Here is a 17,512-nt window from a genome sequence, read left to right as displayed (position 1 = left end):
AGGAGCACGCAGGTAGACTACATCTTGTGTAGACGAGGTAACCTGAAAGAGATCAGTGACTGCAAAGTAGTTGTAGGTGAGAGTGTAGCCAGACAGCATAGGATGGTGGTTTGTAGGATGACTCTGGTGACAAGGAAGATGAAGAGGACAAAGGCAGAGCAGAGGACAAAATGGTGGAAGCTGAAAAGGGAGGAGTGTTGCATGGTTTTCAGGGAGGAATTGAGAAAGGGTCTGGGTGGTCAGGGAGAGCTTCCAGATGATTGGACAACAACAGCTAGTGTTATCAGGGAGACAAGTAGAAGAGCACTTGGTGTGTCATCTGGAAGGAAAGTAGATAAGGAGACTTGGTGGTGGAATGAGGAAGTGCAGGAGTGTATACAGAGAAAGCGGTTAGCAAAGAAGAAGTGGGATACTGAGAGGACTGAAGAGAACAGACAGGAGTTCAGGGAGATGCGGCGAAAGGTAAAGATAGAGGTAGCAAAGGCAAAACAAAGGGCGTACGATGACTTGTATGCTCGGTTGGATAGTAAGGAGGGTGAGAATGATCTATACAGGTTGGCGAAACAGAGAGATAAAGATGGAAAGGATGTACAACAGGTCCGGGGGATTAAGGACAGAGAGGGAAATGTATTGACAGATGCTAGAAGAGTGACGGGAAGATGGAAAGAGTACTTTGAAGAGCTGATGAATGTGGAAAATGAAAGAGAGGCAAGGGTAGAAGAGGGGATTATTGTAGACCACAAAGTAGCACAAATTAGTAAAAGTGAAGTGAGGAAGGCATTGAAGAGGATGAAGAGTGGAAAAGCAGTTGGTCCTGATGATGATATACCTGTGGAGGTGTGGAAGTGTCTTGGAGAGACAGCGGTAGATTTTCTGACTAGATTATTCAACAGGATCTTAGAGAGTGAGAAGATGCCTGAAGAATGGAGACAAAGTGTGATGGTGCCTATTTTTAAGAATAAAGGGGATGTGCAGAATTGCGGCAACTATAGAGGGATTAAGTTGATGAGCCATACAATGAAGTTATGGGAAAGAGTAGTGGAAACTAGACTGAGAGCAGAAGTCAGCATTTGTGAACAGCAGTATGGCTTTATGCCTAGGAAGAGTACTAGATGCAGTATTTGCATTGAGAATGCAAATAGTAAAAGTACAGAGAAGGCCAGAGGGAGTTACATTGCGTTTTTGTAGACCTAGAAAAAGCATATGACAGGGTGCCAAGAGAGGAGCTCTGGTATTGTATGAGGAAGTCTGGAGTGGCAGAGAAGTATGTTAGACTGGTGCAGGACATGTATGCTAGCTGTGAGACACTGGTACGGTGTGCTGTAGGGGTAACAGAGAAGTTCAAGGTGGAGGTGGGACTCCATCAGGGATCAGCTCTGAGCCCCTTCTTGTTCGCAATGGTGATGGACAGGCTGACAGATGAGGTTAGACAGGAATCCCCATGGACCATGATGTTTGCGGATGACATTGTGATCTGTAGTGAGAGCAGACAACAGGTAGAGGAACATCTAGAGAGGTGGAGGTATGCTCTGGAAAGGAGAGGAATGAAAGTTAGCAGCAGCAAGACAGAATGTATGTGTGTGAATGAGAGGAACTCGGGTGGAACGGTGAGGCTACAGGGAGTGGAGATCAAGAAGCTGGAGGATTTCAGGTACTTAGGGTCAACAGTCCAGAGCAACGAAGAGTGTAGAAAAGAGGTGAAGAGACGGGTCCAAGCAGGTTGGAATGGGTGGAGAAAAGTGTCAGGGGTACTATGCGATAGAAGACTTTCAGCCAGAATAAAAGGAAAGGTGGAGGAGACACTGGTGAGACCAGCGATGCTGTGTGGACTAGAAACTGTTACAATGACAGAAAGACAGCAGGCAGAACTAGAGGTTGCAGAGATGAAGATGCTGAGGTTCTCTTTGGGAGTGACCAGGATGGAGAGGATCAGGAATGAGTCTATCAGAGGAACAGCACATGGTGGATGTTTTGGAGAGAAGGTCAGAGATGGTTGGGTCATGTACAGAGAAAGGATAGAGAATATATTGGTAGACGGATGCTGGAATTGGAGGTCTCGAGGAAGACCAAAGAGAAGATGGATGGACGTCGTAGGAGAGGATATGAAGGCAGTTGGTGTGAGAGAGGAGGATCCAGAGAACAGGGTGAGATGAAGAAAGTGGATTTGCTGTGGAGACCCTGAAGGGAAAAGACCAGAGGAAGAGAAGAAGAAGACTATCATGATTTTGGGAATAATGTCTGACCCAAATGCAAGGACACTTAGGAGTTCCTAAGGGGTTTTATTGACCAAGGAAGACGAATGGAGGGCTGTGCTGGGTCAGGGTTGTTTCTGGGAGTCAGAGGAACTAGGGAGAGGCTTCAACCCTCAGGGACTAGGGAGAAGCCCGGTTGGGGACAGGGAGTTTGGAGATGGAGTCCTGGGATGGGTGGATGGACCAGGAGAAGGGTCCGTGAGGCGGTACCCACTCTAGAAGACCATCTGGCCCCGAGGGTCTGGCAGCAGGATCCTCTCATGGTCACCCTGAGGAGTCCTGAGGAGCCCCAGGAGTGCCGGCAGCCCAGCTGCAATGATTCTCCCACTCAATCAGGCTCACTGGTGAAAGAAGCTGCAGATGCATCACCCGGATCCCAACTATCATCATTTATCATCTGCACACTTTCTCTTGCCATGACGTCCCTAGAGTTCGTCTAGTGTTTAACACATTGAAGGCACAGATCCATCGGTGTCACATGGACATCGTAATCAATCTGAAAATCGCCTGAATCACTGATGCAGCACATGGAGTTATTTAATTCACTTATTCTAAGTTCTTTTTTTTCCTTTCTGCTTAGATGCTAAGTTGCGATACGTTGCCCCGCCCTTGTACAGCGTAATGATAATAAAGTTCAATCGAATTTAAATCCAATCGACTCAAGAGTGAGAATCAGTTCGAGTCCGAGGCACCTGGACTCGGCACCTCTGGTGGCCTCGGGCTTCTTTCAGAGGAAACATGGTTTCTCAGAGGTCGAGATGAACCGTCGAGGATGATCTCATTCTCTGTCAGCAAGTGAAACGTTTTATCTTAGCATTTAGACGAAGAAGGAAATGGGCGTCGAAGTTCAGATGCCGATGCGATTCTCTGCCGAAAAATAAAAGGCACCGTGTTTAATCAGTTTAATATTTCCTTTTTTTTTTTTTTTTTTGAAAAGACGTACATGCCTGACGAAACGGGTCGGTCTGGAGAACTGAACAGCATACAGTACATGTCAGGGTATAATTAGAAAAACAGAACAACAGTTACCAGTACTTTTCCCCGCGTGGGAGTGCGGCCGCAGACGGCCGGCGGCGGCGGCGGCGGAGGGGAAACCCGACCGCAAACACGGCTCTCCGACTGAAAGGGTCCTCGCAGACCCGGGTGTTTGCGGGATCAGCGCCATGAGCCCCGGCCCGGCGGATCCACCCCGAAGAATCGCTTCCGTTCGTATCTCCAAATGTACGCTAGCGCCGTTCCCGAATACTGACGCGGTCATAATAAGTGTCGGGGAGCTGAGAGGCCCTGAGCTGCCGCCGGCCCGGGTTTGCTCGGTCTCCCCGAGCGTAACGGACTCCGAGCCATTCGTAAATAAAGACGGTACGATGATAAATCCAGACACGACGACGACGAGTCAACTAATAGCACCATTAGGAACCAAAGCACCACAAAAAATAAGGAACGACAAACTCGGCAGCTCATCGGCTCCGTCGGGCAGAGCCGCTTTCAGTGTGAACGGTTGACAGGATGGCCGCCCTCTGAGTGGCTTGAGCAGCAGGTTTCCGATAAAACTCCACCAGAGAAGAACGTAGCTTTTTTTAAAAGAAGGGTCTCTGCTGACGCTCCTGCTTTCCGATGCATGCAGGGTGGACAGTTGGACCGCGACACGTGAAGAGCTTTTCTTTTTGGTTTTAAAGCACGAAGCGAAGGCTTCGGTCATTCAAGCGTTTGGTATTTTCGGATTCTCTTTCGGCTTCTTCCCGCCGGACTGGAACTGAAGGCTTATAGTGATCTGCACCGTCCGCTCATCCGGTAAACCGATAAGAAAACGGGCCCCGCCGGAGGAAACGTAGGATTAACACACACACAAAAACACACACGAATACGCGTCAAAGCGGCACCTCCTGCTGGAAACCGTCCGATGAGTCGTCGCCACGGTTCCCCGCCGGCGGTCCGGCTTTTTTTCCGTTATTCGAGTCGCGGAGTCGACAGGATTCAAGACGGGGACGTCGAAACCGAACGCGCCCCCGTGACCGCACACGTCTGCCGAACGTCCGACCTTAAACACGAGTGGTCAAGTAACAGCTATCGAGATAATATAGAATCTTAAAATATAGATACTTTCTTCGGACGAGGATACTTGGAGGATCATATTCATTGGTTTCCAGCCGACGTGGCCGGTGGACGGAGCAGGTAGAGAAGAGCGAGCCGCCGAGAAGCCAAGACGACTCACAGTTCTGGGACGAGTCCCGCGGCCCGGGACGAATAGAGTAGCACCAAAATGTTGCGACGGAGGGACGATCTGGAGGAGGAGGAGGAGGAGGGGCGGTGATGGGGTCGTCCAAAAGACGCCGGAGGAGCTTCTCCTCGGCGTGTCGGCGTCCCTCCCTCCCTCTTCCTCCCTCCGTCGGAATGTAACTCGGCTTCGGCCGCCTCGGCCCCGGATTCTGGAGAAAAGGTCCCTCTGAGCGGCCGCGAGTCCGCCGGGAGCGCCGGCGGCTAACCGGTCGTTGTTGGGCGAAGCGGCCGCGCTGACAAAGGCTCTGCGGGAGGAATTCCGGTTTGAAGGAGTGTGTGTGTGTGTGTGGATCTTGTGAACGGAGACCAAAGACGGACGCTGCCGGTCAGACGGACGGCCCGTCAGTGGCCCTGGCACGTCTTGCAGCACATCTGTCGAAAATATGGCCGGCTGCAGAACTTGAACCTGAGCACCAGGGGGCAGTAGGCCACAGTGTTCACATCTTTACACTCTGTAGGGTCGGGGACACACACACACACACACACACACACACACACACACACACACACACACACACACACACACACACACACACACACACACACACACACAAAACATGTCAGTTGATTCACACTGCTCCATTCTACTGCAGTGTCATGTTGCAGTGAAAACATCCAAAAGAGGTCATGGCTGTGTGTGAGTGTGTGTGTGTGTGTGTGTGTGTGTGTGTGTGTGTGTGTGTGTGTGTGTCCTCAGGTTATTTCTCTGTTGAGCCAGAGATTACAGAGCAAAGGAGAGCGATGCCTCACACTCTGACACCCACATGCACCCAGGGAACCCGCTGCAGTATCAAAAACCAGACAAAGCCCTTGGCTTTGCCTCTTGGCTTCAGTTCACACACACACACACACACACACACACACACACACACACACACACACACACACACACACATACACATACACACACAGAGAACTGTGTCCCCACCTGGTGTTACATGCATGTCAGCATGCCTCTGCATCCTGCGCCCCCCTGGTGTGAGTGCAGAGGCGTCGCTCCCCCCGGTGGCTTTTCATGAGGACTGATTTCCGGTGCTGCCAGAAAGCTATGCTAAAGGCTACGGCTAACGGTTCCCCGGCCACACCTGTGCTGCAGCACGAGGCCCTCAGCAGGGGAATACATTTCAACACATTCAGGGTCTCGGAGTGCACGGCGGCCCGATGCATCTGACATGAATCAGTCAGCCGAGCTGCGCTTTACTTCTGATTTACACTCAGTAATTCTGAGTGATAATAATTGACTGGTGGAACCTTGGCCGGTGAGCAGGAGGCTGCCGGAGGAGCGGCGAGGGCTTCGGCGTGTCGCTCAGCAACACTTGGACGCACCGGGAGGAGGCGGGAATGTTCGCTCGACCTCCTGCGCCGCCGCCGCCGCCGCCCCTTATGGTTATTATTTTCTTAATTTCTTGTCAGCGTGGGCCGGTGAGAAACACCTTCTGGATTCCTTCTGTATCTCTGCTACAAACTCACTCCAATCAGCCACTTTGCTTATTATTCACTCCTGTATATTAGCAAATCGGAAAAATGTCTTTTTTTAAGATACTTTATACTTTTACACTTGATTTATTTCATTTATATTTAGGTGTGTATTCAGCTTGTCTTGTGCTTGTATGCGTTGCTGCTACTGCGGAACAATTTCCCAAGCATTAAATTAAATCTCATCTCCTCACGCGGACAAAACTGACAATAAAACTGACTTTGACTCATACTTTGAACGACACGAAGGGAACAAAAAACCCTTCGAACGACGTGCGACATCAAAACATGACGAAATAAGGCGGCGTCGGAGAGACGAGATACTTCTTTCTGTAGAAACATACTGGAAGTATTGAACTTTGCCCTCTGACCTTCGGGGTTGTCTGTGCTGGCGGGCAGACTGAGGTCACACTTGCTCTTGCACTGCTGCATGCCGGCCGGACGCTGGTGTTCCAGGCACTCGCTGGACGGCTGGCCGTTGTGGGTCAGACACTGGACCGAGCGCCGCTCCTGACCCAGGCCGCACTTGGCGGAACACTGCCACGGACAAACAGGCGGGGAAACGGGTCAACCTGGAAAATGACTGTGAAACGACTGTAACGGAGCGGCGGTGACTTTTCAGACCTCAGATAAAGCACAAAAACAGACGTGGAAAACATGAAATGCGCTTTTGAAACTACGGATCTGGAAGCCGGACGTCGCGTCTGCTGCGGAAACGCAGGAGCCTCCCTTTACATCGCGACAAACATTTCCAGGACTGACAAAATATCAGACTCCGATGAAAACGACTTCCGGGTTAGGGTTGCATATAAGCAACCGTCACTATTGTTTGATTATTGGAGCTACAACGCACTGAGAGCGCACATCAATAAATATATATGTGAAATACATAATGTCTTATATTTATCTTCTTCTTCTTCTTTATTGATACTGTCATTGTTGTGCTGCCCTGACAACATTTCCCCTATGGAGATCAATAAAGTGTATAATAAAATAAAATCATAATGTCGTATAACATTCCATTAAATAAAGAGAAGCCAAATACAATTGAACAAAAGAAAATAAAACCAAAGAACACTATAATAATGCGCAGGTCCAGACGCAGGGTGTGAGGTTACCTCTCCCCAGGGTCCCGTCAGCCAGTGCGGCGGCGGGCAGCGCTTGAGGTTGCAGCGGACCCTGGAGGTGGGTCGGCCCTGCTTGGGGCACCTGGACTCGGGGAGGGTCTCCCCGCTCTCGCCGCTCTTGCACAGGACCACGCGGTGCCGGTATCCGGGGCCGCAGCTGGGCGTGCACTGCGGGCGGGAACACCGCGCACGGCGTGAGGAGACCCAGGTTTGGTTACCAAGCAGGAAAAGCCGTGAATCCTCTCGGCGGCGGCGTGGAAAGAGACGCCCCGGGCGAAACTCCTTCCCCTGAGCGCCGCCGACCCCCCCTCGTGAGAAACATCAGCTGAACACACTTAGCGCTTCACACACCGTTACCATCAAATTCATATTTGACTCCGAAGCTCAACTCCGACAGCGGAATAGGAAAGGGGTGATTCATTATCTCGGCCGCTGCGGCTCAAAATAAAACTAAAAAAGCCGGAGGAACAGTTTGCGGAGGCTCTGAATGTTACTGACAGCCCGGTTAACGCTCCCTCCAGGCGGAAATAAACCCCGGATGGTTCCGGCTCTGATTCCCGGCTCCTCCCGGCCTGTGGAAGTGTTGTCGAGCAACTCGCTGAACCCCTGAGCGCTCGCGCTTCGTGCACGACGGGTCGGACGCAGAGGCAGACGGAGTCGCTGCGGAGCTGCACGGAGAGACGGCCGCGACTGAATAAAGGGATCCCGTTCTTTCCAAACGGGAGGTTGCGGAGCGTCGGGCCGAAGGGGAGCGGCTGCGGGCCACGGGAAAGCAAAATGTATTCGCTTCCGCTCCGCGGCCGGCGTGCCATCGCCCGTCTCTGTGCACGGAGCGCACGCTTGTTGTATGTAGCGCAATGGTAGCGCACACGCTTCACATGAGGGTCCGGGGTCGGATCCCCGGCATCTCCGTGTGACTCGCTTAGTTTAAAAGCGTCTGCAAAGTAACTGTCGGGTAATAACGTGCTCCAATCACAGAGAAGGATCAGGCCGCCGCAGGTCGCAGATTCCATCTTGGAGTTGCTGCAGAAAAGCCGTTTGACCGCGAATTCATTCAGTGACGGCGTGATCCGTTCACCCCTGAGGTCGCAGGGGCGCCGGAGGCCATCCTGGCTGTGGTCGTGCGAGAGGCGGGGCTGTGCCGGTTGCCGGCCGATCACAGGCGTCTCCTAGAGACACTCCACCGTTCGCCCGCACACTTTTTGCAATTCCGACGTCGGATCTCTAGTTGAACCACCCGCGTGTTTTCCACACAGAAGATCCCCGGTCGGAATCCCGTCGAGAACCTTCTTGCGGTGCGAGGCGAGCGCCGACCGCTGCGCCGCCTTGCATCGCCGTCATTCGAACAGAAAAGCGCGGCGCCGGCTGCCTACCTCTGACCAGTCCAGCGCCAGCCACTCGGGGGGGCAGCTGTGGTTGCTGCAGGGCTGGGTGAGCGAAGGACGCGAGGCGCCGCAGGCCGAGTCGTCCAGCGCCTTCTCCTCCGAGACGGAGATCCTCCTTTTGCACAACACCTCGCGCGTCTGCAGGCCGCCGTTGCAGCTGCGGCTGCACTCGGACCAGTCGCCTGTCCACCAGCTGGACGCACCGACACCCAAAGGAAAGAGGTTGAGATGTAAAGCGGGGGGTTACGGACCGAAGCGGAATAGGATTGACAAATAATTAGCCGCAGTATCGTACCGGAAGGAAACATGGAGGCCGCCGTGCTCCGAATACCAGCACGCGGCGGCGAGGGAGTCAAGCGGCCGCAAAGTATTTCACGATGTCAGCGGTTATTATGGTTTTCAGGATGTGAAAACAAAATGAGGGCTCAACTTATACAGCATACCATAATAGGAGGCCTGATAAGAGGGCGGGCGTGAGGCCCCGGGGTGAGGGGGGTTTTTGCTAATTCTATGCTCATTTTTTTATCACTTCTGCAAATTCTGATAAGTGATTTCTTCGAAAACTAATACAGTGCAGCTTCGCTCTGTGAATTGGACTCGTTCTTTGACTCTGACTCCGTGTCTCCCATTGAAATCCACGTAAATCCAGTTGATCCGTTCTCCAGCCCCAAAAAGCATTCTGCACTCTTGAAACAAATTTGTTTTTTTGTGGCAAAAATACAGAACTGAGTTACAAAAAATTTTGATCGTTACTGCTTTTGGATTCTTTCTCCTCTCACCAGCACCTGCACTCGACGCTTCCTTCATTAAATCAGCAAAAATAAAGCCGTCTTACATATGAGATCCTCGCTAACGCTAATGCTATCTCCATCTCCGGCTAGCTAGCGTTCCTTCATCCAAACTAACGGTCACTTTCCTACTTCTTCTAAGACTTCAGACCTTCCCTTCTTTAACGTCGTCGCCTCTTTAGCCGCATTAGCCATCTTTAGCGCGTGTTAGTTCCTCAGGATTTTACAGATGGTTGACGTTGCCATGTGGGACGCCGCTCTCACCTGTAGCTAGGATTTCCTTCTTCGCATCCGCTGTAATTCTTCTGAACACCACTATCACTTGCACTTTTTACTTTTTTGGGAGCCAAAATAAGGGCTGGCTTACAGAAAAAAAGCATTTTAACAGAACACAACGATGAAGGATGTAAACAATGCAGATTAGCACGCACAACTGTAGCTAGGCTACAACGCAGCAAGGCAGAAAGTCTGTGATATTGTTTGTTTGATTCTTTGATCCATGATTTGTGATTAGTGGCGTTATGAGCCGAGGTTCTGCTGTACAGGAGCAGACTGCGGATCGCCGGCTGAGCGGAGCGTCCGTCCAATCACAAGGTTGAAAGTTTTCTGCGCGCCGAGGAATCCGAACACCTGGTCGCTACCGATGGTCAGGTTAGCGCCGTGCATGGCCGCCGCTGCCGCCGCGTGAGTGCGACAAGGCGTCAGAGCGCTCCATAAGATCCGGACGGTAGATGCGGATTCCAAGGTCATAAAGTGTGCCGTAAAACCCTCCACTCACGTTGGGGAACACGGCTCAGTGTTGCAGGACCTCCGTTTCTCCTTGGGTTTGCCCTTCTTGTCGCAGAAGTGGTTGTAGACCACCGAGTTGTCCCCCAGCTTCCGGCACACCACCTGCTGGAGCTGCACACCTGCGGGCCGAGACGGCACGGGCGTATTCACCTTCTCCACGTGGAGAACATCCCAACGTTGCGCCTCCTTCCATTCCAACACCACAACGTTCATATTTTAGGTGTGTGTGTGTGTGTGTGTGTGTGTGTGTGTGTGTGTGTGTGGTCTACCTCCAGCACAGAGCGCCGAGCAGCGTGACCAGGACGTGTAGTGCCAGGCGAAGCCCACCAGCGGCTCCCGGCTGACGGGGGGGTTGAAGCGATAGTGGATCCCCAGGTTCTCCTCCCTGACCAGCACCTGGACACAGCAGAGCGCCACCGGTTCTCGTCCTCCGCCGTCACAAAACCCCGAAGGGTCCGGCGGACGCGTGGTCTCTCACCATGACGACGAGGGTCATGTTGGTCGGCCCCAGCGCCTCCAGAGTCTCCGGGGCGTCGGCGGGCCGCCTGTAGTGGAAGGTGGTCCCGGCGATGCTGAACCTGTGCGGCGTGTCGATGGTGAGCTTGCCGTTGATGAAATACTGGTCGCCTTTGCTTTTCAGCACTGGGACGGCGCAGACAGAGCCAGGACACAACAACGCAAGAGCCTCGTATGAAAATACAGCTACGTTTTCTCTCCCGAGTTATTCTGCATCTGGTTTTAGATTTGACTTGATTCAATCTGCCTCCAGAGATGATGTCACCTGCTGGGTGTCATGGAGGGATGATGGAGGGATGATGGATGGATGGATGGATGGATGGATGGATGGATGGATGGATGGATGGATGGATGGATGGATGGATGTTTTGATGGATGGATGGATGGATGGACAGCAGGTACATTCACACATTATAAGAGGTAGCATAACCCAAAGGAAACACTGTGTTGTCATAGGAATAAATACACACACATATATATATATATATATATATATGTGTGTGTGTGTGTGTGTGTGTGTGTGTGGATGTGTATATCATGGAATAAATATATAAACATATATAGAGAATTTTATGGATATTATATCAGCAGAATGAGATTGATATAATACATATAAAAAGAAAAAATATGAATGTATATGTTTTTAACAGAACTGGATACATGGAATACATTTAGACAGGATGGGATGGATTTATAGAATGAGATAAATATATAAAGATATAGAGCAAATGGAGATGATGAATACAGAATTATATGTGAATATAATGGGGTGTATAGATGTACCCATAGAGTGGATGGGCTGTTGTCTTCTTACCCAGGTAGTTCAGGGAAATGTTGAGTTCCTGGACGTGAATGAAAACAGACCCTTTGGGGATTCTGACCACCTCCTCGTAACCTGGGAGAGAAGGAGCGCCGTCTCAGCCCGAGGGACACAAATAAACGTGCGGACGGGAAGTCGGGATGACATCATCGGCGAGACCACACCCGTCCCCAAGACACGCTCTGGGGTTAGCGTCTGCGCCGTGCACGGTTGGGACGCCGCCGCCGCCGGGACGGAAACGGAGGCGGACGCGCCACGAGCCGCCAGAGTCCCGGGAGCAGATCTGCTGTGGTTTTCCATCCGGGGAGCGATGACAAAACACACACTCGCCGGGTAAAAACCAGGTGAAGTGAAAGCGGGGCGACCTGGGGTTCATCCTATCGGAGGGGCGGAGCTGCTTCGGAGGTCGCAGAGGCGGCGTTCACCTCCGAAGCCTTCGCTTGGTCCGTCGGCGACCCTGGGAGGCGGAGTTCACCTCTGCAGAGGCTTCAGATTCCAGCCGCGCTGCAGCTGCTCGGCTCTTCGCTCGAAAGCGAAAATAATGTGGAGAGCGGCTTCTCTGGAGCCCCGCCGCCCCCCCGCACCCTCTTTTGTTTTCCCGTCCTCGTCTCTTCCTGCTCATCTCACCTTCTCCTCGCCGTTCCGTCCCGCCGGCGAGCCAGACGCCGCACATAACTTTCCCCTCACCAGAGGAATGAGGAATGAAAATGGAAGAATAGAACGGCTCCTTCCAGGGCCTTCCACCACAAGAGGAAAAGAAAAGCTTGGCCGGCGAGCCCTCAGCGGAGCGCCGAGGGGCCGGACCGGCTCCGGCTCTCCAGATGAGGCTTAGCGAGACGGTTCGAGCGCAGGGGAGACGTCCTCCCGCCCGGTGAAACTCCGGAGACCCTCTTTGGACGGCGGCTCGCCGACGCACAGGGTGTTAAACCAAAGTTACCGCTACGCCGTCCATCCCTCCCGTCGCATTTATTCCTGCTTCTACGTCTGCGGAGGTCCTCAGTCACCCGGGTCAGGGGGAATCTTGTCATGGCAACAGGACTTGAATTTCTTCCCCCGTCATCCCAGAGGCTTCTTCTAAAGCGTGTCCGATGGGGAGCGTCTGAACTCCCCACCGGGCATGAGAGCTTTACGTTACATGTGTCTGGAAGCTCTCCATAGAGCTAGAAGCGAAGAAGCTTCCGGGATGAGGGTCTTCAAGCGAAGTCCTTCGAGTCGACTTGTCACGACAACAATTCCCCTTTCTAATTCACGCGGCTACGGTCGTCTTAGAAACCGGTTCTGCGCGGACATCGTTATGGCGTCCGACAGAGCGGCGGGGCTGATCAAAGCGCCGGCGTGTCCGACCCGCTGCCTTCCGTCCGGCTGACGGGGCGCGTTTGGATCACGGGAGCGGCGGGCGGCGCTGGCCGAGGGCCAGGGGCATCACACGGCCGCCGTGGACGCGACCGAGCGATTCCGCCGCCGCTAAATCCTCCCGGGGAGCCTCGGGGAGGGGGAGGGGAAAACCCGGGCGGGACCGCCAGAGGTCACGGGGGTCGCGTGGCCTCGGGGGGCGTTTTCGGTCCCGGTTTTTTTCTTCATGGGTCCAGATGAGCTGACGGGCGGACCGGCGAAGACGGCCGGGGTGGAAGTCGACGCCGAGGGGCTTTGGAGCCGCTGACGGAAAACACGTGGCGGGGCGGTTCTCCGGAGCCATGACTCCGGCCAGAGTCCCGACGATACCGGACAGAATGTTCGCTTCGCGGGACGCCAGATTTGCTCTGGGAGTGTCGGCATTCAGAGTCGCCGTCGACCCCGAGAACCCTGGGTGAACTCCCACAACTCCCGCTCAGCGGCGCCGAGCGCTCTTTCCCTTCTCTTCTCCCTTTTCACAAGAGATAAAAGGTGTATCTTTGACCCTGGAAGCCGCTGATCCTTTTGGACACAAACGGACTTGAAGCTGGAACTCATCACACACCACTTCCACCAGGAGCCACCTGAACCACCTGAACCTGAACCACCTGAACCACCTGCAGGCTCTTTGCAGGCCGAGTCCCTGCGGTCCAGCTGCCTGCTTGGGTGTGTGTGTGTGTGTGTGTGTGTGTGTGTGTGTGTGTGTGTGTGTGTGTGTGTGTGAGAGAAGAGAATCAAACCCAGAATAGACTCCGCCACCACCAGGCTGGACCTCAAGCCGCACTGCTGGACCTCACCTAGATGTGTCTGCCACCTGCCCGGCCCCGCAGATATAAATATACACATATACAGCGTGTAGCACGTATATCTGCTTTTTATATGGGCTTCCTTTATGAGCGTCGGGTTTTGCACGGTTTGTTTCTGCTTTCCAGGAAATAACGATCGCGTTCTGAGTCACAACGCCGGTTGTCAAAGAGTCCAAACTACGTCCAAACACTATATATAGTTAGCCTTCCAGAAAAACAACAAATGGTCCAAGAATTAAAAGGCAAACTTTGACGGCAGCAGACTGTGTTCGCCACTTCCAAAAGCACTGCGGCAGTGAAAGCAAGCTTTGGAACGGAGCAACTCGTAAACATATTTTTGTTTTACATCTATGAAAATGCGTATATAGTGTATTTAGGATTTGACTGAGCTATTTAACATGAAGGAGTAGTTACATTGATTTTACTCCATGTGGCCCTTTGAGGGCAACCATGATGTTGACGAGGCTCTCGGCCAAAATGAATCGGACACCTTTGGTCTGATGGAAAAACTATATTTTTCTATATTTAAGAAAGTGTTTCTTTGCAGTACCGGAGGCTGTGTACCCTGCACACACGATGATGCATATCCCTGTTGTCCTCTACTAAATACATGTGTCATATACATCATAATATACTGGTATGTAGAGACACGTTTATCCAGCTGTGTTTCTGTGCACGTTCTCACCGACAGCTTTACGGTGTTTTAAGTGTCCGTACTTTGCGTGGCACCGCCGCGCCACATATAATGTCTATTGTCCGATCATGGTTGTCCTTCTCCTCAGTATAAGGTGTCCAATAAGCCGGAGCCGCATTCCCTAAATGTTCGGACGCGGATCTGATTCTGAGAGCGTTACTGAGAATTCTGGGCTCACTGCATATGACAGTTTAAAACAGAACAAGTTGTAATTATGCAATATTTATCTTTTCTGCCAAAAGCCACTCTCCATTCACGGCCGTTCATTTGTTTTTCCATTAGCAGTCAGACGGATGAGGCAAAAACTACCGGGCCAACTTTCCGAAAAACTCGCCGGTGGGACGAAGCGCGGCCCAAAAAAAAAAAACCGTTCGGGTCTAAAGCGATGCAGACACGTTCCCTCTTTTTTTAAACTGCTCTGTTGGTGCATCTAAACATAATTTAGAGCGGAATTAACCCAACGTGCACGTGGAAGGGGAAGCATCTGGAGCGAGCACATGGGCGGGGGGGCTGCGGGGGGCCGCGGGGGGCCGCCGGCGCCGAGCGCCCGGCGACCCCGACGCCGACCTTCCGAAGCGACACCAGTTACCAGGTGGGATGCGGAAAAAGTCAAATCTCATGGCGACCATTTCAAGTTTTCCAGCGAAAGAAAAAGAAAGGAAGCAAAAGGCCAGACTCTGAGAGGCACAACTGAATCTTTGTCTTATTCGGTGAAAAAGCCAAGCGGTTTCCATCGCCTCGTGCGCGGCGGCACTGTGATGTCTGCGCCCGAAACCCCGAGACATAAATACATAAATCACGCCGCTTAATTCAGCGCGAATCATTGCTCAAACAAACGGCCTTATCGCGTGTTACTTCCAGTAATGAGTTCCCGCTCCTCCTTCCTGGCCGGAGCCTCAGACTCGCCCAGCGCCCGTCACTCGAGCGCAGACACGTTATGTACGAATCCACGCCGCAAAACGACACAAAACCCTTTCGTTCATTTTCTCCGGAAACTTGGCCGAAGCCCAGGAGATCCCGGCTCGCTTACAGCCGGGATACTTTATGGATCCGCACATTATTATCACGTTTCCCAGTGTGTGCCGCTCGCCGCTCGCCGCTCGCCGCCGCCGCCGCACGGGGAAAAGGTCCCCGGTTTGGATTCGGACAGCGGGCGGTCCTTGGTTTTTGGCGTGACGTCTCCATGTTTGCAGAACATGCAGGAGGTTCGATGAAGCCCCCGTAGCCCTGATGCACGTGAGAGGGTGAAAGGTTGCGGGTCTCCAAACCGGAGTGCATGATAATCCGCATGGATCGCAAATGAAACCGAATGTCGGCATTGCAAGTCGCTCGGCGCCTCGTCGTCCCGTCCGAGGCGTTCCCGTTTCTAATGTGGCACAGGAGGTCGCGCCGCATTCGTGCACGGAGGTGACTTTTGTCTCCTCCGCTGGCTCCATCTACTGTTTTCGATGTTCCTCGCGCGCCGGTTCTGGGCTGGATCTGTGCACGGCGCCGCTGCGTCACGCAACATCGCGTCGAGATAAAACTCCACGCGCCGACACGACTGACAACCCGTGATCCCTCGTACCTTGTAAAACTTCCACGGAGGGACTGATGTGGGTCCAGGTGGTCGGCGCACAATAAACCCTGGAACTGGGATCAGAAGGTGCACCTGACGCCGGCGTAGCAACGCCTGAAATGAGCGAAAGTCCGTCGTGCCAACTTTCAAATCTGTCCGGAATCAAAGCATCATCGGCAATAAAGCGGGTGCGATGTGGAGCTGCGCGGGCCGGCTCGGCTCGCGGCCGCGGCCGAGCGTCGCTCGCGAGAGCTTTTTTATGTGAGCGGAAGATTGAGATTTTGGACGTCTGGGGTGTCCTCGCTCTTTCTTCCAAGGCGCTCGCTCGCTCGCCAGAGGCTCCGCATCCAAAGACTACATGTGCTAAATCTTCGGGACGGCGGGTCGGTTCTCGCGGCGCGTCTACCTGCATCCATCTAAGACGAATATCTGCGTACGACGACACATTCGGACTTCAATCTGTACTTAAGGCCCCGCGGCCTCGGGTCGAGGCCTGGGGTTTCCCAGGAATAAGATAGAGAAAGTATTTCACCTCCTTCGGGCAGCGAGTCGTTGAAGACGCCCTCCAGGGAAACGCAGCTGCTCCCGTCGCCCCCGCAGACCCGGCAGCGGTCCTCGCGGACGTCCGAGCCCAGGACGCGGTCACAGCCGACGTGCTGCGAGGAGAAAGACAGCGGTCAGCCGGAGGCGGGTGCAGGCGGGTGCAGGCGGGTGCAGGCGGGCGAGCGCAGACGTGTCAGAGGGCAAAGCTGAAGGATTAGCCCTAATGTCTTCCAGACCCCTTTTGCAAAACACAGAAATATCAGATGGTAAGTCCAGATGTGTTTCCTGATCCTGCGCAGACATAATGCTCTTAGATTGCTAAACTCGGAGCTGTCGACATCAATAAGTTTCACGCCGAGCGAAGCAGGTGGTTCTACTCAACGAACCCCGACCTAAACAAAAGTGCGCAGAACGAACGTCAGCCGCTCGCGTTCTCTGCATGCGGGTGACAGTTGCTGGTTGCGGCGCGAGATAATGAGGCCCGGCTTTATCGCCACTCTTGCACTGATTAGATGGCGCTTCAAAAACCCGATCCAGGCTGCGATCCGCTCCGCCGTCGCCGCGGGGATCCGGTAGCTCCGCGCGGACGGCGGGAAGCGATTTGGAAACTCGAACCACCCGGGAGGCCTGTCGCTCCCGCATGTAGACGCCGCTGCAGATCCCGGCGGGCCGTCCGTCCATCGGCATTAGGACGTTCTCATCCGGCCGAGTCGGCGAGGGAACCGGAGGCTCGCGCCGCTCGGAGCCCGTCCTTCTCAATAACCTCAAGATGAAGATCTGGAGAACAGCAAGTCTGGTTCACTGCCGCGTTTCAAAAGAGACGCCTCCACGGTGTCCCGCCACCCCACGTCCGGGAATATTAATTACAAATTATTGGGGAAATCACACAAACTTTTGGAAAAAAAAACAACAAAATATTACCTTTTTATAAAGAAAAAAAAAACCAAGCATAATAATAGCTGATAATCCTGGCAGTCAGAAACGCTATTTTGTAATAAACCGCAATAATGAGTGATAAATTCCAGAAAAAAAGGTGTTGTATTGAAGAGATGTAAATAATCTCTATTTGTTTGGATATTTCTAGTTTGT

At 52.9% G+C, this 17,512-nt stretch overlaps 1 protein-coding gene across 6 annotated transcripts in view; it reads right to left on the bottom strand.

Annotated features, from left to right (window-relative positions):
- Nucleotides 1-3,098: 3,098 nt before the first annotated feature.
- adamts10 (ADAM metallopeptidase with thrombospondin type 1 motif, 10) overlaps nucleotides 3,099-17,512 on the bottom strand; it is a 54,504-nt gene continuing 40,090 nt past the window's right edge. For all 6 annotated transcript variants that reach the window (XM_086161949.1, XM_086161947.1, XM_086161946.1 and 3 more), the window contains 9 exons: nucleotides 16,413-16,536; nucleotides 11,425-11,505; nucleotides 10,573-10,736; nucleotides 10,364-10,490; nucleotides 10,084-10,213; nucleotides 8,506-8,710; nucleotides 7,124-7,300; nucleotides 6,377-6,542; nucleotides 3,099-4,981 (listed from right to left, as the gene is read on the bottom strand). In XM_086161949.1, coding sequence (XP_086018075.1) covers nucleotides 4,872-4,981; nucleotides 6,377-6,542; nucleotides 7,124-7,300; nucleotides 8,506-8,710; nucleotides 10,084-10,213; nucleotides 10,364-10,490; nucleotides 10,573-10,736; nucleotides 11,425-11,505; nucleotides 16,413-16,536 — 1,284 coding nt within the window. In that variant the 3' untranslated portion in view covers nucleotides 3,099-4,871. The remainder of the gene's footprint in view (nucleotides 4,982-6,376; nucleotides 6,543-7,123; nucleotides 7,301-8,505; nucleotides 8,711-10,083; nucleotides 10,214-10,363; nucleotides 10,491-10,572; nucleotides 10,737-11,424; nucleotides 11,506-16,412; nucleotides 16,537-17,512) is intronic.

This window comes from Fistularia commersonii, chromosome 16 (assembly GCF_037954325.1).
Source record: "Fistularia commersonii isolate RoL2024-O1a breed Wild chromosome 16, RoL_Fcom_v1.0, whole genome shotgun sequence".
Taxonomy (NCBI): Eukaryota; Metazoa; Chordata; class Actinopteri; order Syngnathiformes; family Fistulariidae; genus Fistularia; species Fistularia commersonii.
The sequence above is the reverse complement of the archived record's forward strand: the minus strand, read 5'-3'. Positions and strand labels throughout refer to the sequence as shown.